The sequence below is a fragment of the Choloepus didactylus genome, chromosome 7, assembly GCF_015220235.1.
Source record: "Choloepus didactylus isolate mChoDid1 chromosome 7, mChoDid1.pri, whole genome shotgun sequence".
Classification (NCBI taxonomy): domain Eukaryota; kingdom Metazoa; phylum Chordata; class Mammalia; order Pilosa; family Megalonychidae; genus Choloepus; species Choloepus didactylus.
Window position 1 is genome coordinate 149900195 of NC_051313.1, and position 23029 is coordinate 149923223.

General features: G+C 41.2%; 1 protein-coding gene across 4 annotated transcripts; it reads left to right on the forward strand.

Annotated features, from left to right (window-relative positions):
• The first annotated feature begins 2690 nt into the window (after window positions 1–2690).
• Window positions 2691–22416, forward strand: ECI2 (enoyl-CoA delta isomerase 2). 4 transcript variants are annotated; one of them, XM_037843945.1, is made up of 10 exons: window positions 2691–2706; window positions 4644–4806; window positions 7297–7395; window positions 7593–7781; window positions 9655–9724; window positions 11271–11373; window positions 12107–12227; window positions 15035–15124; window positions 20503–20646; window positions 21334–22416. In XM_037843945.1, the coding sequence occupies exons 2-10, from the start codon at window positions 4699–4701 to the stop codon at window positions 21487–21489; spliced, it is 1080 nt and encodes a 359-aa protein (XP_037699873.1). In that variant the 5' UTR covers window positions 2691–2706; window positions 4644–4698; the 3' UTR covers window positions 21490–22416. The 4 variants fall into 4 exon arrangements, with proteins under 4 accessions (XP_037699873.1, XP_037699870.1, XP_037699871.1 ...); XM_037843942.1 differs by lacking the exon at window positions 2691–2706 and adding an exon at window positions 2800–2892; XM_037843943.1 differs by lacking the exon at window positions 2691–2706 and adding an exon at window positions 3073–3255.
• Window positions 22417–23029: the final 613 nt, after the last annotated feature.

A 23029-nucleotide genomic window follows, 5' to 3' on the forward strand; every position in this document is an offset into this window, starting at 1 on the left:
TCTCCCTGGCAACATGGATTGTGACTCCCAGGGATGAGCCTGGATCCTGCATCATGTGATTGAGAAAGATCTGGGCCAACTGGAGGAAGAGAAATGAAACAGAATAAAGTTTCAGTGGCTGAGAAATTTCAAATGGAGTCAAGAGGTCATTCTGGAGAAAAATCTTATGTGTTATATAGCCATCCCTCTAGTTTTTAGTTTATCAGAATAGTTAGAAGGAAATATCTGAAACTGTTGAACTGCAATCCAGTAGCCTTGATTCTTGAAGGTGAGCATATAACTATAAGGCTTATATGGTGTGACTGTGTGATTGTGAAAACCTATGACTCACACTCCCTTTACCCAGTGCACGGACAAATGAGTAGAAAAATGGGGACATAAAGTAAATGACTAATATGGGGGAGGAGCAGTAATATGGGGGAGGAGCAGTATAGGCCATTTTGAATATTCTTTTTACTTTTATTTTTATTTTTATTTTTATTTTTCAGAGTAATGAAAATGTTCAAAAATTGATTGTGGTGATGAATGCATATGATGATACTGTGAACAAGTGTTTATACTTTGGATGATTATATGGTATGTGAATATATTTCAATTAAAAAATGGTTTTAAAAAATGTAACATTTTGTCCCACCACCGGGCACAATACTGTGACATGGACAGCCTGTCCCCTAAGACTCATTACATCAGGGGAAAACACCTCCAGGGCACCTGAGACCAATTTCTCCGTACCTGAAAAGGCATGGACTCCTCTGGAAGTCATTGCTCCACCCCTGCCATCAGTACCCTAAGCGAGTATCTAACTGGACTGGACATCTCTCTCCCCAAGACCTTCAAAGCACCAGAGGGACCTGATCATATCACAGGGTGGAAGTTAGCCTTTTGGACGACATACTGACTGAGCTTCTTCCTTTCCTGCGCTCATCTAGAAGCATTACACTGAGGATGTACTGGGAGTGTATGATTGCATTGAGAATGGACAAGCAGACACCCCAGTTCTATGTTTAGTGGCTCTCCACTACTCTCCACATGACATCCAGACTCCTTGGCGTGGAAACATGATCCTCTGAGATTCTCCTCTGAGAACTGACCCCTCACCCACAGGGCCATGGCAGCCATAGAGATAAGGCTAACAGGTTAGGAAGCCAAAAGTGAACCAAAGATCAACCCTCTGCCTGGAATGTGCATCTTTGCAGCCACCTCCCCTCACTCAGACCCTGCCATATAATGACTAGGTCATTAGTAAATGACAGCTGGTAGAGAAGCAAACAACTTGTCCAACAGAAAAAACAAAAATGCCCCAGAGATTATGGTTTTGCTGCTCTGTAGGACACTGACCAGTTTTGTATCTAACTTGGCAATCTATTCCAGCCTTTTTTTTTTTTTTCCTCTGACTCTATAAACTAGTTTTTAAAATTTTTTGAACCAGCTTTACCATCCTACTGGTTCCTTCTATAAGGAGTTGAGTAAATCTTTAACACTTGCTCATTCTATATTTTCTGGACTACGTTGACAAGGACATCTAATTTCCCACACCTCGTTTTCCTCTGTGTGAAACTCTGAGAAGAGTTCACTTGTACTGGGAAAGGTTTCTCAATCCAAATATACTTGCCAGTAAGGCATTTTTAAAAAGTATTAATATTTCTGTGAGAAGTGTTTCATCCTCCGGATCCCAGTGAATCTTCCAGTATCTGCAATTTCTATGACCTTCTGAGGGCCATCTAATTCAGACTGGAGGAGGGGCAGGGACTTTGAGAGACTCGGCGCAGCCTACTAAGTACTGTACCACTCTGCAGCATCTCAGGAAAGATTTTAGAGTAAGTCCTGGGCTTCAATCTTGCTGGCACACACTCTAATTACCCAGATCTACCTGATGAAGGAAGCTATTGCCATCAGCATGGGATAACATTACTCGGTTCCTTGAGGACTCAAGCGAAACGTCACTCTGCCCACTTGCAACATTTCAGGTCTTTGCGCTAGACCCCTCATTAATCTTTCTGAACCTCAATTTCCACATCCGCAAAACTGGGCAAACACGATTTTCCTTACGGGTTTGCTGAAAGAATTACAAGGGTCAATTACCGAAATCTAAGACTGTCACTGCCTCCAGGCATAACTGGGAACTACATCTTAAGCACCTGGTTTAAGGAGGTTTTTTGGGTTTTGGTTTTCCAGAAACTGGAAGAGGTGACAAAGGTCATTGCAATTCTTAAGAATCTGTGATTCTTCACCAAAGCAAGCACTCAGTAAATGCTTTGGCAGAAGTCAAAAACATCCACTAAATCATAATGAACAGGAAAATGTGGTTTTAAAATACTTCAGAGACGACCTATGATCCCCAAGTGTCCTACACAGTGTTACCAGTTTTGTTTTGTTTTTTTCTTCTGAAATGGATACCATTCTTTACCCGACACCCTCACCTGCTCCCCCACCTCCCCGCCTCTAACGCAGCATCCTTGCGCGCCGCAGCCCACGGGTGGCCCTCGCGGGGAGGTCTTCTTCCTCGCCAATCCGCCCCGGCCCACCCCAGCGTACTCAGGGCTGGGCGCTTCCTTTCTTTGCACACCCTCGCTCCTCCTCCGCGAATCTCTCCGAGACGCCGGAAAGACCGGTCACTTCCCACTGCGCCCAGCGTCCACCTCCGGCCAGGTGCGCATCCGCGTTCCCAAGGCCCCTGCCCCGCAGGCGCGCAACGGTGAGGACCAGGTGCGCGTCCGCGTTCCCAAGGCCTGTCCCCTGCGGCTACTCGTCCCCACCCTGCCCCGCCCCCGCCCCAGGCCCCGCCCCCTCGCCCCCACCCCCACCCCAGGCCCAGCTACCGGGGCCCTGCGCAGTCATGGCTGCGCTCACGGCGACTCTGGCGCGGGGCTGGCGGCGGAGTACCGGCAGGAGGTAAGCGCGAGGTCCGGGCCGCCGTCCTTGAGGGGCAGCCTCGGCGTGTGTCGCCGCGCCTCCAAGCCGCCCCCTCTGTGATGTTTCGGTAGCAACTTTTTTATGGGTTTACTCGGAGGAAGTGATATAAGTATCCTCTTCCAGCGCGCGCCCCCTGCCTCGCCTTCCGGGAAAGGGCGGATGCGCGGTCGAGGGGGCCTGGCGACGCGGTCTTTCTCTGCGGCCCATCCCCAAGGCCACCGCCGGCCTTCGGACGCGTCCCGGGGTCCCTGCAGCCCGCCGGCGTTCGTTCCAGGAAGCCCCGGCCTGCAGGCCGCCACCTTGAGCGCCCTTCCATTGCAGGAGGCAGTTTGCCAAGAGGAGGTACAAGGGAAGCGCCGTGGAAATGCGAGACGTCGTCATCATCAGTCTGGGTTAACTTATTGGTCTTTTGGAAAATGCTTATGCTGTAATATTAAGTGTCGGGAAAGCAGTCACAATTATGTAAAAACCAAAAAAGAATGTATGCACAGGGAACATAAAAACACTGGAAGACAGTGGGTGCCTTTAGATGGTGGAAATATGAGTGATTTTCCCGTTTTTTTTATTTTCTCAACTTGTCATGTATTTGTAACTTTAAAAACCCTCACTTCGTTTTAAAATAGATGAATGCACCACATGTTGTGGGAACTTGCACATTTAGGCCTTCTCAATTTTCCTTTCGTTTTCTGCTTGCCAATTGCCAAATTCATGTAGGATGCAGTTTTCCCTTTTCCAAAAAAAAAAATTTTTTGATCCCTTAATAGAAGATTTACTGTAGTCTGATTTTATTGAATTGCACAGTATTCTGTGGTTTGAACCTAGAACTTTCATTGTACCATGCGGAAGTTACATAATTGCAGGGTAAGGCCACATTTGGTAGGTTTGGGCTTTATTTGTAATTTACTTGTAATTTTAATTCTTTTAGATGCCATTAACTTTATTATTCAGGGTCATCATTGTGAACACCCATTTTTTTTTTTCCTTGTGGCCTCAATACTTTGCCTTAAAGTTTTCCGCTCCACTCCTCTCCGCTTATTGGGGGTGTTTGAAATTTTTCTCATCCCTGGTGGTGCTTGCTGTTTGTGATCGGCTCCCGGCTGGGAAAGCCAGTAACCAGATCGGTTAAGGCTTGCTCAGAGGGGCTGAGGTCTCCCTGGAGAAGGAAGTGGCTCCTTCTGGAATGCCTGCTCATCTGCCCTTGTGGGCTTGTGTTGCTTAATCCATTCTCTCCTCCTTCCCACCTGTTTGTATGTTGCAACACAGAAGGAAAGAATCGACCAGATTATAGTTTATCTGTCATTATCAGTGGGAGTGCAGAGGCTGGGTTTGGACTCCGGGACACAAGGCTGAATTCTTTTTGTGCACTTTACTTTTTTGGTCTCCAGCCCAGCTCCACGTTTCACACTTTTCATTTACTCCTTGCCTTGCCTGGGGGTAGAACTGAAACTGCCATTTGGGTTCTGACCGAGGTTCGTTCTTAGTCTTACTCGCTTACAAATACCCGTTTGAGTAGTACGGATTTTATAGCTTCCTTTCCCTTTACTTTAAAAAGACTGCTAGCTTCTGTGTTGATTTCTTATCAAGGAATTGTTTCAGAAACACTAATCATTTGCTGCTAGCTTGCTGGGGCAAAGACAGAAACTACTTAAACAGAAACAGCATTTGGGTATGTAAAGGTTGCAAGTATTTAGCAGTCAGGCTGCAGAAGGTTGAAGTCTGCCTCTTTGTAGTCCTTTGCAGGTTGTCATTTCCCCAGGACTTCAGCTGCACCTGAGCAGAACAGCCATGCCAGCCACTCAGCAGGACTTTGAAAATGCAATGAATCAGGTGAAACTCTTGAAGGAGGATCCAGGAAATGAAGTGAAGCTAAAACTCTATGCACTGTACAAGCAGGTAAGTGTTCAAGATCTGACATTATTGGGAGACATTTTGGGCAGATGACCCCTCAAACAGGCTGAACTTTTTGCTAAAATTCAGCTTTTGTGTTTTGGGTTTGTTTTGCTACCTTTCCTCTGAAGAGACTATACACTGGAGTTTTTCTATGCAGTATTAGACCTTGAAGTACTATTCAGGCAAAAAAGTAACCCTTCAGGATCCCTGCAGAAGAAAAGAGATGTAAAAGATATAACAATCAAATGTGTAGACCTTATTTGGGTCCTGTTTAGAATAATCAACTGAAAAAAGATATTTTGAGACCATTAGAAACATTTGAATATAGACTGGATATGAATTAGATGATGCTATAAATTATCATTAATGGCATCATGGCTATATAAGAAATGTTTGTTTTTTTTTTTTTATAAATGTGTTTTGAGTATGTAGGCATGAAATAGCATGGAGTTTGGGATTAGCCAAAAATTTAAAAAAAAGAAAAAAAAGGATAAATGAAGCAAGTATGGCAAAATGTGGTAACTGTCGAATTTGGGTGTAGTATACTGGGGGTTCATTATAATCTACTTATATGTAGGTTTGAAAATTTTTATAACAAGATTTAAAAAGGAAAGTCTATAAGTTGCAATGTCCAAAGACCACCTGGTAAAGGTGCCTCCCTGTGGGAACGTGTCCCCCCTGGGTGTCTTCTGTTCCTGTGATGGTGCGAGGCTCTCCTCCTTCCATGTGGGTGACCCTCCTTGTCTTTTGTGTCATCTTTCTCTCCTTTCTGCCTTTGTTTTTCTAAGCCTCTTTTTTCTCTTTTAGCCAAGCATATTATAAAATTGAAACTTTGAAATATAGTTGTTAAAGGGTGTTTTAAATTGCCGTCTCTGAAAAGCAACTGAGTGAGCTCCTGTTTTCATCCTAAAACACCCACTCCACCACCCTTGACCCAAATAGAATGTAGTTGCTTTTTTTTTTTTTTTAATTCAGTTTTATTGAAATACATTCACACATCATACAATCATCCATGATATACAATCCACTGTCCACAGTATGATAACATAGTTATGCGTTCATCACCACAATCTATCTCTGAACATTTTCCTTACATCAGAAAGAACCAGAACAAGAATAAAAAATAAAAGTGAAAAAAAAAAACACCCAAATCATCCCCCCATCCCACCCCATTTGTCTTTTAGTTTTTATCCCCATTCCTCCACTCATCCATACACTAGATAAAGGGGGTGTGATCCACAAGGTCTTCAAAATCACACTGTCACCCCTTGTAATCTACATTATTATATAATTGTCTTCAGGAGTCCAGGCTGCTGGGTTGGAGTTTGGTAGTGTCAGGTATTTACTTCTAGCTATTCCAATACATTAAAGCCTAAGAGGTGTTATCTATATAGTGCATAAGAATGTCCACCAGAGTGACCTCTCGACTCCATTTGGAATCTCTCAGCCACTGAAACCATTTTGTCTCATTTTGCATCCCCCTTTTGGTCAAGAAGATACTCTCAGTCCCACGATGCCGGGTCTACATTCATCCCCGGGAGTCATACTCTGCGTTGCCAGGGAGATTTACACCCCTGGGAGTTGGGTCCCACGTAGGGGGGAGGGCAGCGAGTTCACCTGTCGAGATGGCTCAGTTAGAGAGAGAGAGGGCCACATCTGAGCAACAAAGAGGTACTCAGGGGGAGACTCTTAGGCACCATTACATACAACTTTAGACTCTCCTTTGTGGTAATGAGCTTCATAAGGGCAAGGTCCCATGCTCAAGGGCTCAGCACATCAAACCACCAGTCCCAATGTTTGTGACAACATACGCTAGGGGATCAGCATCTCAAAGTTTAGAGATAGGCCTTACAATTCAGGGATAGAGTTAACTGCTGTAAGAGCTTACAATCATGTAGTTGCTTTTTGCTTTTTTACTTGCAACTGAGTGTCCAATGAGCCAGTGGCTCTCACAACTACCGGCCCTGACCCTAGCCACTGCCTTGTTGCAAAACTACCGGAAATCCACCCCTGAATCTTTGCTGTTCGCACATTACTGGGCATCAGAACATACCGTGGGCATCTAAATGTTTGTGAGCTAATTTCTTTTGAGGGTTGTTTGCCTGAATATTTTGAGTGTGTATGAAAAATTGGACCATCAGAATAAAACTAAGTAACTATCAGAATTTTGTAAAAAGTAACTCCCTCAAACCCTCCTCTTGCAGTATTTTGAGATGGAGGCAGTTGGGACTTATTTTAGAGACTGAGAGCTGTTAGCACATTTTGTGTCTCCAGTCTCTTTTCCGTCGTTTCTTGCATTCTTAACAACAAAGTGAGGAAAGAGAGAGGCGGGGGAAAAACAGTAAGTTCACATCTATTCATGTGCCCTGTGGAAGATTTGGGGGGAGGTGAATAGCAGGTTTGCATGCTAGCTGTGGATTTGATGGATCTTAAATATTTAGGTCCCCATTCTGCATGGGCATTTGGCATTAACTGTCCCTGTTTTTTTCACAGGCCACCGAAGGACCCTGTCATGTGCCCAAACCAGCTATCTTTGACATGATCAATAAGGCAAAATGGGAAGCCTGGAACGCCCTTGGTAGCTTACCCAAGGTGAATTCCCATCCATTCTGCTTTTATTTCACTCACTGTACTTCTCCCAAGGGAGCCTTCTAGCTCTGGAGTTACCTGTATCGAATCAGAGCCTCTGTACTTTCTTCCGTGCCAGGTGCTATTTATTGGTTTAGGAAGTTTCTCACAATGCTAATTCCTTGGCCGCGGCCTTATGCTCTTTGCCATCTCCTCTTCAGGACACGGCCAGGCAGAACTATGTGGATTTGGTGTCCAGTTTGGGTTCGCCGTCTGAATCCTCTGGCCACGTGAAGCCTGCTGCAGACAGGAGCCAGGCTGGATATGAAACCCTGCTGGTGACCTCAGAGGATGGCATCACAAAGATCACGCTAAACCGTCCCACCAAAAAAAATGCCATCAGCACCCAGGTAACCGTTGTTGGGGGCTTGCTGTGCTTTAATTGTATCTTCTGTCTGCAGGCTTTCTGCTTTCTCTGTAATTGAATAATTGTGAGGTCTCTTGTTCGCTTATACGGGAGGATTAGTCATTGTGGCCTCTTCTTCATGTAACCAAGTTGGGTGTTCAAGGTTTAGGGTTAATGAGCCTCAAATAGGATTCTCATCCTAGAAGGCCCTGCGACTTCCCTAATAATGGAAGCACAAATAAATTACATTATTATGTACTCAACATACAGATAATGTGAGTGTATACACAGTGGTTGTTCCATAAGCCCACCACTTCTCTGATAAATAAAAAATAAAGAAAATGCACAGAGGCCCTCTAAGGTTGGAGAACGTATTATAGAATGCTCCCAGAAGTATCTTCATGCCACTTAGGCTTCAAAGTGAATATTATTCTGCTTGCACAGTGCTTTTTCTTTTTTTTTATACTAGTGGAGAGAGAAAGGATGGGCTTCACTATAAATAGATCATAACCCAGCTCTCCTTAAAATGAGCTGCTTCACAAGGACAAGTTTAGTCTTGAAATCTGTCATTAAACTAGAATGATAATACTAATAACCTCTCCCCCCAGCCTCTTCTCATTGAAAAAAAAATTATAGGGAATTACTTGGATGCTTTAGTGCTGAACTGGGAGTAAAATTAGGGAGGGCTGTACCCCCTTCCACTGGTCTGTAATCTGTGTGGTAGTAGAAAGAGCATGCTAATTTAAATTTAAATTTAAAATAGACCTATGTGAGAATTCCATAAAATTGGCCACATGCCATTCAATTAATAAAGCATTTGACTCTCAAAACCTCCTTTCCATTTCCCCCCAACACGTTTCTTTATAACCACAGGGATAATGATAACAGTTGCTCTCTATGGCATGCCTGTCAGCACTTTTCATATCAAGGTTCATTTAATTCCCACAAGGAGCTTATTGCTGTTATCATTATTAAACAGTAGAATAATTAAAGAGGTTATGTAGTAACCTGCTCAAGTTCCCTTAACTAATAAGAGGAAAACCTAAATTGAAACCCTAATATACCCAACTCCTAATCTGGCTTTTGCAGGTCACTTGTCATGCAGTGTCATTATAAATATATGAACAACAGAATTATTTCCTCATTTCCTCCCTGTGTGGCCATGATTTCACCTTTGTTCATGTTATGTCAAGTTCAGATGTTTATTTTTTCAGCGTCTGTGTGTCCATAAATATCAGCCCTCTTCATTGTTCTCTCCCACATTGAGATCTCATATAAAGTAGAAATTGTACCTGTTTTAAATGCATTAAAAACAATAACTAGGATGGGTCCAAGGTGTTCAGAAATATTGCAGATTTAAAATATTGGGTCCATTGCAATGTTTGGGCATTCCAGCATTTTAGCATTGGTTGACATTTCCCAGGCTGCCTGGAACACTCTTTCTGGAGGTCACAACTTAAAGGTGGCTTTGTTGGCGATTTCTCTCTGACCACATCCTATCCCTCTGGCCCTGGACAAGTCTCACTGCTTTCTCTGAGCCTCCTCTTGGCTGTTTACTTTTCCTTCCAGCATTATAATCCTCTGATCCTCTGTTAATTCCCAAAGCTCAGGGACTGTGTCATTTTTGTTCACTTTTTGAGTAAAGTGATTCTGCCCCCCAGCATATACTATAGCACCTGCTACATAATGTGCCCCCAAGTAATTGTAGAAAGAATGAAAACCCTTTCAGATGTGCTGTTGTATCTTTTTGGTTGTTTAAATACCACCAATATATGGCTTGGTACTTTGCAGAGTAGGCTGACTGACTGGACTTCAGTGAATGCGTTGGTTCTCGTTTTCTGAGTTCTTTTCTTTTCCTCAACTTTCCCTTCACACAGATGTATCAAGAAATTATGCTTGCACTTGAGGCCGCAGGCAAGGATGACTCAGCCATAACCATTGTCACAGGTGAGACATTTTCTCAGAGTTCTCAGTTATAGTTCTGTTTTGGGGGTTTCTCGTGAGATATGAAATTGGATTAAATAAGCTGTAAGATCTGCTGAACTGATCTTATTCATAAATATGCAAAATATAATAGAGACAGATACAGATATTTTTACAGTGTAAAAAGCAGGTATAAATTGGAGATCGGGGCTGGACGCTCAATGGATCCCAGGATGGATGCTCTGTGATCCTGGGTGGAAGCTGTGTGATCCCGGGCTGGGTGCGCTGTGATTCCGGGCTGGATGCTTTATGATCCAGGACTGGACACTGTGTGATCCCGGACTGGATGTTCTGTGATCCCACGCTGGGTGCTCTGTGATTCTGGGCTGGACACTGTGTGATCCCAGGCTCTGCACGCTGTGATCCTGGGCTGGGTGCTCTGTGATTCCAAGCTGGACGCTGTGTGATCTCAGGCTGGACGCTGTGTAATCCCAGGCTGGGTGCTTTGTGATCCCAGGCTGGGTTTTCTGTGATCCTGGGCTGGACACTCCATGGATCCTGGGCTGGATGTTCTGTGGATCCCAAGTTGGACACTCTGTGATCTTGGGCTGGATGTTCTGGGATCCTTAGATGGATGCTCCATGGAGCTCCAGACACTGCCCCTTGGGTGTCACGAGTATAACCTCACACATCTCTCTGACCCCTTTCCAACTTTCCCAGACACAGAGGAGGCTCCACATGCATCCTGTCATGCAGGACCAGAACCCTAATGTTCATCTTTGACCCTTGTCTCTCCCTCACCTCCAGCATCCAGTCTGATCCCATATTCTTCATCAGTAGCTCCAGAATCAGTCTCTTCTCTGTCTCTGCATAGTGCAAGCCACCACAGACCCCTGTCTGAACTGAAGTAGACCACTAGCTACTCTGTCCACATCCCCTTTGACCTTTCCCTCCCGCGCCCAATTCAAGCTCCTCACTACACCCAGCATATAAAAATCTTTCTCCCCCCATTTAAAACTCATGTAAATTATATACTTTATTAAAAAAAAAACCTTCAGTAGTTTCCAAGTGCTTTCATTTGAAAGGCAGTACTACTTAACAGGCTCTGCAAAACCCTGCATGGTCTGTCTTGCCTCTGCTCGCCTGAGACCCACTTGCTCCACCGGCATTTCTGGCCTCAGGCACAGTGGTGCATCTTGCAACTCATCCTCCTCAGGACGTCTGCGTGTGCTGTTCCCTCTTGTGGGAGGTTCTTCCCACACCTCTCTTTTCAGTTGCCCTTGCCCGTCCTTCAGGTCTCAGTTTGGTTGTCCCTTCCTTGGGAGAGTCCCTCCCTGAACTCCCCGATGAGACCCCAAGCCCCCTGCGATGTGCTCTCATGTCACCCCCTCCTTGGCAGCATGATCTTAGTTGCATCACTGGCATTTATTTGGCTGCCTGGAAACCAGAGGTCCAGCTCCCCCATAGTCTGTAAATTAGGGCCAGAACTGTAGGCAGTGGAGTGCCAATGCCTAGCACAGAGCCTGAAATCAGGAATGAATGGTGTGCTTGTTGATTTTATTGTTTACAGGAAATGGTGACTATTATAGTAGTGGGAACGATCTGAATAACTTTGCTGATGTTCACCCTAGTGAGGCAGAGGAGAAATCTAAGAGTGCTGCCATCTTACTGAGGTAAGAGCAACCTTTGTCTGATCCAGAGGGTTCATCTGTATTCAGGAGGTGTATCTGGTTGAACAAAAGCAGAACAGGCTTCTGCATGTCAGTGTAATTAATTGTGAGTACTGGACGAGCATCTTTCTCCAAGCCATCTCCATCAGTAAGTGGACAGTGGCTTTGACTTCTCCTACTTGTTCTCCCTGCTGCTCTCCATGACATGAGTTTGGAAAGCATAAAAGTAAATGGTAGTTGTAAATAAAATTCTCCTCTCTTGAGGGAGGGGAATTTAGCCAGTTCTCATCTGGCCAGAGGAATGCGTGATTTCCATCATTCGTGGTCTTGAGAAACAAAGAGGACTCAAAAGCTTTTTCTGTCCATCACTCATTTGTTCCTGCTGAGCCTTTGATGCCCACTGTGCTGTAATCCTGCAGCCCCTCCTAACCGCAGAGTTTAAAGCCTGCTTACTGCCCGGGCTTGACTGCCCAAATAGGAGGTCTGAACCCAGGTAGACCAGTTGGAGGCACTGGGCACACATCCCTCAAGTACCGTGCAAGCAGATCTCGGGGTGTGTACAATGGGAGAGGAGGCCACAGAGTGGACAAGCCAGGGAGCCTCTGCTGGTCAGGGTTGCGGAGACTCCCAGCCTGCCCAGAGGGCTTCTTGTTTCAGACTCGTTACTGTCTTGCACGTACTTCAGTAATGCTGCTTCAGACAATTTAAGCATGCTCTGATATTTCCATTTCTACAGGGAATTTGTAGGCCATTTTATAGATTTTCCTAAGCCTCTGATTGCAGTGGTGAATGGTCCAGCTGTGGGAATCACCGTCACCCTTCTGGGGCTTTTTGATTTGGTGTATGCGTCCGACAAGGTAAGTCAGCTCACAGTACCTGAGAAGTTAGGCAAGTAGAGTGGAAATGAGGTCCTTTGAGTTTTCCTTTATTGTTGCTGGTAGTAAACAGATCATATATGGTGCATGGTAGAATGGACTAAATTTATGTTTTTCTCAAAGATTTAGTCTAACTAATCTGACTGATTTTATTTTTCTTTCTTTATTAATTTGGATTTTCCTAAAAACCAAAGCTGTTATGAACATTGTGTCAAATTGTTTTTTGATTTCCAAATTTAATATTAATATTAAATAAAGTAGTCAGGAGACACTTGCAAGCTCGTTTTTGTGGTAGGGGGTGGTGGTGGAAATAGCATAACTGTACTTTTTGCCAAGTGAATTATTTGATATTTTTGCCCAAGTTAGACGAATTCTGGAATTTCGGATTTCAGACTAGGAAATCATTAGCCACCCTGCTTCCCTCCTTTGCAAATAAGAAAACTGAAGCCAGAGGAATTATTTTGCCCAAAATACAATTCAGCTTTCTGGTTTTAAGGAGTTTACTACTGAATGATACATATCAATTTTTATTCCTACTATAGTAGTAGTGTGTGTCATTGTAGGAAATAAAATTTCAAAAAATAGGGAAAAGTACAAAGAAAAAAAATTAAGTTAAAAATCACTCATAACCTCACCAGTCAGAGATAACCAAGGTTAACATTTGAGTTTTTAACTTGTTTGCTTAACCAACCATTTGATTGCTAGGACGCTAGGCTGTTTTCCAGTTTTTGTCTTTATAAGCAAAGATGCATTGAACTTACGATCTTAGCCACCTCTAGAGTTATCACATTCTTAGAGTGACTTTTGCTTATGTAGTGATAAACTTTGTTGATCTACTGCCTGGTAGGAAACATTTGGTTTTTACCACTGAAGTGATCCCTAGTTTTTTTCAGAGGTATTTTCCCCATTGAAACTGGAAAATATTTTAGGGTCCTTAACTCTCTTGGATCGTCCTTTATTGGATTCCATTTAATCAGACTGAACATACTGGCAGATCTAATACTTATTAATGATTTACCTGTAAAGACAGAAAGTGGAATTCTAAGTGACTGCCTAACCTTCATAAGTAGAAATTTTTGCTTAAAAGAAGAAATTATTAGTCTTTCTTAACTATCTATGTGTTAGGTGACCTATTAATTATTAACCTACTTTTTTTTTTTTTCCTATGTTAACCTACTTTTAACAGAGGTGGAATCAGTTCCTTCAGGACTTGGAGGGAAAAATTATCATATTTGAATCTTGTCCTGCTTCTCCCACTGAATGCAGAGCTATCGTCATATTACGTCATCCTTTTAAGGATTTCTATGACTTCTCTTCTAACTTATACTGCAAATTGAAATTAAAATGAAATCAGAGAACCTAGAGATATAACTTAGGTGCTAAGAGATTTTGCCCAAAGTAAAAGTTTCTTGGCATATAGCAACCAGTGCTAAGAGTTCACCCAACAGAATTAAAACCCAAAGATCTGTTGAAAATCAGGGAAAGATGCTGAAGGGAGAATCTGTGGGAAGAAATTCGTTTTACAGGATTTATCGTAACTGGCTTCATGAATAGCAACCACTTTAAATGGTGGGTTAATATTTAACACATATTACAAAAATACCGAGTAGAACAATGCCTAGTCGCTTTTCAGACAGCAGGTGGTACCTCCGTGTGCTAATAAAAAGGTGGAAAACCATAAAAATTATGAAAAGTGCCAGGGAGGCACTTTTTATGCATAGGAATACTCAGGACACCCAGCAGCCTTGTGAGATAGGACCCTTGTCCCCATTTTACAGATGAGGAAACGAGTAGAACAATGCCTAGTCGCTTTTCAGACAGCAGGTGGTACCTCCGTGTGCTAATAAAAAGGTGGAAAACCATAAAAATTATGAAAAGTGCCAGGGAGGCACTTTTTATGCATAGGAATACTCAGGACACCCAGCAGCCTTGTGAGATAGGACCCTTGTCCCCATTTTACAGATGAGGAAACTGTGGCCAAGAGAGATAAAGAAACTTTCCCAAAGAGACCAGAACCTCAACCCTAGACTACACCCTACTTCTCTGTTTCTGAAAATAAGCATTTAAATGCTATTCATTGTCAGCTATGTATATACCTGTTTGTGGGCCCTTAGCTATGGTTGCCAATTCTTTTTCTTTGTTTCAGTTTCCCGCTTATATTCCTTAGGCTTTGCCATCTCAGTAGATTTTCTTGAATAAGGTTTCTTCTAGCAGAACAGAAAAAGAGAAGATAGGTGAAATTAATAAGTGACTTTTTATTTTACATTTTTATCATGTGATTTATATGTTGCCAACTTTATATATTCATATCTTTTAACAAATATTCGTTAACAAACAACACGACTGATTATAGGAAATGAACCTGCCTATTCTGTTTATATATTGTCAATTATAAATTAATTCCCTTTCATTCATCGAGAAACACACACAAAACATTTCTTAAACCTAAAGGTGATTGTACTATATTCCAAATAACCAAAATTAAAGTAGATTCTAGGATTTAAAGCCAATCAAAAATATTGGGGCAAAATCAAGACAAATGACAGATTGAGGAAAAACAATTTCAACTCACATATTAAAAGCTAATCTCTGTAAGATATTTTTTAGAGTGCATCTATAATTATGATCTGCAACCTAGTATAAAAACAGGCAATGAATAGGAATAAATAGCTCACAGAACGTATTTTTTAAAAAATAGTGTTTCTTCTTCTAAGTATAATGAGGATATAAGCAAACAGTGCTCTTAAGAAATCACGTGGTTTTCTTTCCTTTCTGTTTCCCCCAATTAGGCGACATTTCATACTCCTTTTAGTCACCTTGGCCAGTGTCCGGAAGGATGTTCCTCTTACATTTTTCCGAAGATAATGGGCTCAGTCAAGGTAACTTTTGGAAAGCTTGAAAATAAAATTTGAGTACTCACTAGCCTAGTCCAATGAATCACCTCTATTCTAAATAATGTTCTTTCCCCTGCTAATAAAGGACAAAAGAAATGGAAGTGATAATGGATAGTGGTGACGGTAGCACAACATTGTGACTGATTAACAGCACTGAATTTTATATGTGAATGTGGTTAAAAGGGGAAATTTTAGGGTGTGTGTATGTTACTAGAATAAAAAATTTAAAAAAAAACATAAAAATGATGATTAAAAAAAAAAAAAAAACATAAGCCTGTACAACACAGTGAACCCTATTGTAAATGATGGACTGTGGTTAATAGTACAGTTATAGTTAATAGTACAATTATAAAAATGTCCTTTCATGAATTGTAACAAATTACAACAGTAACACAAGGTGTTCATAATAGGGTGGTAAGTGGGAACTCTGTATTTTATATATTTTATGCTTAACTTTTCTGTAAAACCTACAGCTTCTCTAATTAAAAAAAAAATAGAAATGAGCAATGCCAAAAAAAAAAAAAGACTGAATGTGGATCCCTACCTTCTCACCATATACAAAAATGAATTCAAACTATAAGAGCTAATACTATAAAACACTTACAAGACAATATAAGTACATATCTTCAGTACCTTGTAATAGGCAATGGATTTTTAGATTTTACACCAAAAGCACAAGCAACAAAAGAAAAAATGGATAACTTGGACTTCATCAAAATTAGAAACTTTTAGGAACTTTCAGGTAAGATGGCAGAGTAGGGAGCTCCAGGATTCAGTCCTTCCACCAAATCAACTATTAAACAGGCAGGCACTGTGTGAAACAGCTATTTTGAAACTTCAGAGGCCAGTAGAACACTATACGGCATCCAGGAAAGAGCGGGTAGAAGAGGCTGATAAAGTTCAGTAAAGAACTAAACTGGTCTCTCTCTGTAGCGGCTGCCAACACCCATCCCCTGCTCTTGCAGCAGGCCGCCATGGGATCCAGACCCTGGCTAGCTGCTGGTAACAGAAAGGGACATAAAAACCCTCTTCCCCAGGAACAGACGGGCATGGCCGATCACTGATCACGGCTTTTGATTAACGAATTCGGATCGCTGGGTCCTGGCTCTATGGGCAGCTGTTGTTTCAAGCCACCCCAGGCAGCAGTGGTGGCCACCATTGTTTTAATATTTTCTGGACAGGGGCAGAGGCAGGGGAGAGTGAAAGACTCAGTGCTTCCTTAGGGCTTCAGGGGATGGTGAGCTGAAGTGCTGCATTTGCTGGGCAGGCCAGAAGAACTCAGCTTTAGGGAGCCATTGGAGAAGCTTTGGGTGGCCATCTGCACTCCCTTTGTGGGTCCCAGGCCCTGTTTTGGCAGTGAAAGATTGGCATGAGAAAGTCCTCTCCAGGGTGACCCTTCTCCCAGAATTTGCCCTCCAGACAAAAGCAGCATGAGACAACAAAAAGAGTGTTAAAAACTAGAGGTGGACAGTCTGGGACAAAGGCCTGTACTTCATATACCCAGCAGAGGGAGGCCTGTTTTCTGGGAAACGGGGGACAACGAAACTATAAATGAGAGCTCCAAAACAACTAACAAAAGGCCAGGGCAAGACAGAGGCCCAGAAAGACAGAAAACCCTGTGCACTGCATTCACCTTGGGCAGACCTTCCTGATAGAAGGACTGAAGCTCAAGAAAATCTTGGTCTTACAAAACAGAGCCGGTTACAAAGTCAAGCAATAAGACATTCCAGGGAGTAAATCCCAGAGTTAACACTTTAAAATATTAAAATCTATAGTTTGCAACAAAATATTACAAGAAAAAGAATCAGGAAATGATGGTCCATTAAAGGAAGAGGATATAAAAATACAGAAGACACCAATGAAGTAGACAAAAATATGAAATCCATTCACAATAGCAATAAAGGAATGAAATATCTAGGAATAAATATAACCAAGGATGTAAAGGACTTATACAGAGAAAACTACAAAACATTACTAAAGAAATTAAGACCTAGATAAATGGAAGGACATGCCGTGTTCATGAATTGGAAGACTAAATATAATTACAATGTCAGTACTACCCAACACAATTTCATAGATCCAATGCAATCCCAGTCAAAATTCCAACAACCTTCTTTGCAGAAATGGAAAAGCCAATCTTCAAAAGCTAAAGCCATCTTAAAAAAGAAGAATGAAGTTTGAGGACTCATACTTCCCTATTTTAAAACTTATTACAAAGCCGTAGTAATCAAAACAGCATGGTTCTAGCACAAGGGCAGACATAAAGACCAATGGAACAGAATTGAAAGCCAGAAATCAACCCTCAAATTTACGGCTAACCACTTTTTGACAAGGTGGCAAAGACTACTCAATTGGAAAAGAATAGTCTCTTAAGCAAATGGTGCTGGGAAAACTGGTTCTCCATTTGAAGAAGAAGAAAAAAAAAAAATGGAGAACTCCTACCTGACACCATACACAAATATAACTCAAAATGGATCGAAAAGTTTAATGTAAGAGCTAGAATCATCAAAATGCTAAAAGAAAACATAGGGAAACATCTTCAGGACCTTGTGTTAGACTTTACACCCAAAGCACAAGCAACGAAAGAAAGCATAGATAAATGGGACTTCATAAAAATTTAAAACTTTTATACCTCAAAGGACTTTATTGTGAAAGTAAAAGGACAGCCTACACAATGGGAGAAAATTTTTGGAAACCTCATATCTGTTAAAGGATCAGTATCCAGAATAAAGAAATCCTTCAACCTAACAACAAAAAAGACAACCCAATTAAAAAAATGGGCAAAAGACTTGAACAGACATCCCTCCAAAGAAGATATACAACTGGCCAAGTAAGCACATGAAAAGATGCTCAACATCATTAGCCATCAACAAAGCACACATCAAACTCACAGTCAGTTGCCATTTCATACCCATTAGAATGGCTGCTATTTTAAAAATGGGAAATAACAAGTATTAGAGAAGATATGGAGAAACAGGAACACTTATTCATTGCTGGTGGCAACGTAAAATGGTGCAGTTGCTGAGGAAGACAGTTTGGCATTTCCTTAGAAAGCTAAGTATAGAATTAGAATATGACCCCAGAATCCCACTACTAGGTATATACCCAGAAGTATTGAAAGCAGGAACTTGAAAAGATATTTGCACACTGATGTTCATAGCAGCATTATTCACAGTTACCAAGAGAAGGAAGTATCCTAAGTGTTCATCAGCCAATGAATGGATAAATAAAATATGGTATACACATACAGCGGAATATTATTCATCGGCACAAAGAAATGAAGTCCTGATACATGTGACAAAATGGTTGAACCTTAAAGACATCATGTTGAGTGAAATAAGTCAGACACAAAAGGACAACTGTTGTATGATCTCACTGTTTTGAAACAATTAGAATAAGCAAACTCATTGAGTCAGAATCTAGAATATAGGTTACTAGGGGATTGATGGTGGTAGGGAATGGGAAGTTAATGCTTAAAACATACAGGGTTGCTATTTGGAATGATGGAAATTTTTTGGTATTGGATGGTGGTGATGGTAGCACAACATTGTGAATGCAATTAACAGCACTGAAATATATATCTGAATATTCTTAAAAGGGGAAATGTTAGATTGTATATATGGTAACAATAAAATTTTTTTTTAATTCATGGAATTACTCTACCCAAACAGTGAACCCTAAGTTAAACCATGGACTTCAATTAGTAATACAGTTATAAAAATGTGCTATCATCAATTGTAACAAATGTTCCACACCAATGCAAAGCATTAGTGGTGGGGTGGCACATGGGAATCCTGTATTTTATGCATGATTGTTCTGTAAACCCACAACTTCTCTAACAAAAAAAATCAAAAACTTTTGTACATCAAAGGACATTATTAAGAAAGTGAAGACAACCTACAGAATGGGAGAAAATATTTGGAAACTATACATCTAATAAGACTGTAATATCCAGAATATATAAAGAAAAGCTACAACTCAGTTACAAAAAGATAAAGAACCCCATTGAAAAATGCCACAAGGATTTAAATAGACATTTCCCCAAAGAAGATATTCAGATGGCCAGTGAACATATGAAAGAATGCCCAACATCATTAGACATTAGAGAAATGCAAATTAAAGACACAGTAAGATACCCTTAACACTTAAAACAAAATAATAAGTGTTGGCAAGGATGCAGAGAACTAGAAACTCTTGTCCATTACTGGTGAGAATGTCAAATGGTGCAGCCACTGTGGAAAACAGATTGGCAGTTCCTCAGAAAGGTAAACAGAATTACCATATGACCTGGCAGTTCCACTCTGAGATAGGTCTAGACCCAAAAGAATTGGAAGCAGGAACTTAAACAGATATTTGTACACCAGTGTTCATTGTTCACAGTTGCCCAAAGCTGGAAGCAACCCATGTGTCCATCAACAGATGAATGGATAATCAAAATGTTGTATATCCATACAATAGAATATTATTCGCACACAAAAATGAAATGAAGTGCTGGCACATGCTACAACATGGATGAACCTTGCACAGATCATGTTGGGTGAAATAAGCCAGGCACAAAAGGACAAATACTGTATGACTTCTCTTACATGAAATGCTTAGAATAAGCAAATTTGTGGAGACAAAGCAAAATAGTGGTTACCAGGGGTCGGGGTAGGAGGAGTGGGGAGTTATTGCTAAATGGGTATAAAAATAGCCTGGAAATAATGGTGAAAGTTACACAGTATTGCCAATTGTCCACTTAAAATGGTTTAAATGATTTTTATGTTATGTCTTTTTTACCACAATTAAAAATAGATAAAAATAAAAAAAAAAAAAAGATAGACCCCCAAGAAAGCAGCATTTGGAAAAGGCATCATAAAAAATATAGGGGAGTTGGCAAAAGATAAAAAGAAGAGGGAAGGGAGGTGGACGGGGAGTGGGGGAAAGACTTCCAGAACTAGACCACTGGGTAGAATTTCCAGGGAATGGGACTTTGAAAGTTAGTGTTTCCAAGGGGTCATGGCATTCCCTATGATGGTGATTTTTTTTTTCCTTTTTCTTTATTCTATAATTTTCTGTAGTGTATAAAACAGTCATAGCTGCTCAGAGTTAATAGAATCGGCGTCTGCTTCAGGTTCTTTCTGTCCCTCCAGCATAGACACACACACAAGCCGCAGCCCCACCGCCCTTGTAGAGAGCCTGAGGTGGTTGCAGCACACAGTTTGCAAGCTATTGTCCACTGAGGTCAGCGATTTCTCCCTAAGAAATTCAGGCAACCTCATCAGGAAGCTTCCCTCTCTGCCTACTGAAAGTAGTTAATTCACTGAAATTAACTGAAGCCTTGTTTTCTTAAAATAGCGTCTTAATCTTGCTTTTTATTTCAGGCAACTGAGATGCTTGTTTTTGGAAAGAAGTTAACAGCCAGAGAAGCATGTGCTCAAGGACTCGTTAATGAAGTATTTCCTGATAGCACTTTCCAAAAAGAAGTTTGGGCCAGGCTGAAAGCATATTCAAAGCTCCCCCCAAATGTTAGTACTCCCTTTTTTTACTTACAGGAGCCGGGGAAATAATTTCCTAAAGGAAAATTTAATTTGCCTTAAGAGCATAAGTAATAAAAAGAGAAGATATATCTTTGGTTGGCTCTGAGTACGTCTAACTTTGGGATTAAGAATAATAATAATGTTGGATATACTGATTTTTACAAAACTTAAGAAATAGGCATTCCATTTCTATGATGCAAAGGCAGGAAGGCATTTCTTTATGGGGGTAACTTTAAGGAGGATGATAGGTTGTGTTTGCTGAGCACATTGAGATTGGAATTCAGGGAAGAAGTCAGATAGGTGTACAGTATTCTAGGAGATTCTTTCTGTGTAGCACTTTCCTTTTTGTACACGGTAGCTACTGTATAGCTAGCTTACATTCTTGCTACTCAAAATGTGGTCCTAGAACAAAAGTTTTGACATCCATCTGGGAGCTTTCTAGAAATGTATTATCTCAGGCTCTGCCCCAAACCTACTGAATCAGAGTCTTTAACAAGACCTCCAGGTGGCGCGTATACACGTGCAAGTTTGAGGAGCACTGCCTTGCATTGCACATATATTTTAAGGTTTAGCAGGATTCGTTAAATGAACAATGGAGAAACGATCTGAATTATAGAGTAACCCTACTCCTAATAGACTAACATCTAACCTTTTCATTGGTTTTGCTTTCTTCAGGCCATGAGAATTTCAAAACAGGTAATCCGAAATAGAGAGAAAGAAAAGCTACATGCTGTTAATTTGGAAGAATGCAACATCCTCCAGGAAAGATGGCAGTCAGAGGAATGCCGGAACGCGATCATGAACTTCTTATCCAAAAGAACAAAACTGTGATGTTAAGCATTTCAGAGGAGAGAGTGGGATATGACCTCTGCTTTTCTGATACTGGAAGTAAATAAACTTCCACTGTGCCTTTTGTCAGTGCTAAGATATCTATGATGACAGTTATAAATTTAATGAGAGCCATGATGAAAAGAAAAAAATTACATAGAACGAGCTTTAAGAACCCACATAGGTTTTTGGAATTGGGTGGCGGGCGTTGGGGGGTCTTACAGCTTTCGACATGAATTGTTGGTGCCAGAAACACTGAAACAGCCTGCTTGGGTCCCTGCTTTGAAAAGCATTCATAGCGTGACAAGCCGAAGTTGTATCTTGAAACACCACAATTGCACTTTGCTTTCCACGGGGGGTCACGGACTGAATCGGGCCAAACGCTGCCAGTCTCTGCATGACTGACTGAAGGTCTTCTGTGGGTTGCATGTTCCTTTGCAGCCAGCTAGCAAGGGGACAAAAAGAGGAGTTAGGTTACTAGAAAGTAAATGAATAAATAAGAATCTTAGTTTCTTTTTTCTTTTTTCACAATTTAATAAAGAGGCATGAAGGGAGACTTGGGTCATAGGAAAGAAATGTTCTGTATCAGTAACTTTACTATTTCCTTTTTTATTACAAAAATCTTCATTTTTGTTTAATGTGGTATTTTATAAAAGGCTTACCTACAAGATGCCTTAACTGTTCTTGCAACTTTCTATTTTTATTAATTCCATGCATATCAATTAATAGAGACTGAGGGTGTAATTACAATGGCTACAAAATTTGCCTGGAATATTTTGCTTTCCTAAATACCCTCCCTCCTTTTTGGTTTTTCTTTGAATCATCAGCATTCAGGTGCCTAATCCACTGAGCCTCTGACTTTATAGTGCTTAATTTTTTCTTCCAGTAATCTTGATCCAAATCAAAATCAGACAAAAAAAAAAAAAAAAAGAAGGTACTGTTGTTACCATGATTTTACGAGTAGGGAGCCTGAAGTACAGAGATTTAAGTCGTTTTCCCAGAGCGAAACTGCCAGGAAGTGTCAGAATGGGAATAAAAACCCAGACAGAGAATTCCATTCCTATGCCAAATACTGCCTGTCCCTCCCACCAATTACAATCAAAATCTTAATATGAGAAGGTTGAGAATGCTGAAATTAAACAGAAGCAGGTGGGTGGTGGAAATCCTGTCTCCACTGCCTCTCTCGACTCCCTTCCTGTGGGCCCTGAATGGGACTGAACTGGGATTTTAACCACCACCCACAGAAGGTCAAGGCATAGCTTGCAAAGCTTGTGGTCTGAGCCTAACTAGGCTGGTTGCCTGCTTAAATCAAATATCAGTGTTCTCTAGAGGAATGTGATAGAACCCAGAGTCAACACAACATAATATTTCCAAGATAAAATCCAAAATTATTTGATAGGACCATAAAAATATCAACACTTTCAGGTGAAAAAGATAGACATCAATCCCAAGATGACCAAGGTGTTGGAATTTACCACACCAACTTCAAAGCAGCTCTTAGAACTCTGCTTCGCAAGGTAAAGAAAAACATACTTGAAGTGAT

Coding starts and splice junctions, on each gene's coding strand:
- ECI2 (XM_037843942.1), top strand. CDS start 2,837: ATGGCTGCGCTCACGGCGACTCTGGCGCGGGGCTGGCGGCGGAGTACC. Junction 2,893..4,643: donor CGGCGGAGTACCGGCAGGAG/GTAAGCGCGAGG, acceptor GCCTCTTTGTAG/TCCTTTGCAGGTTGTCATTT. Junction 4,807..7,296: donor TCTATGCACTGTACAAGCAG/GTAAGTGTTCAA, acceptor TTTTTTTCACAG/GCCACCGAAGGACCCTGTCA.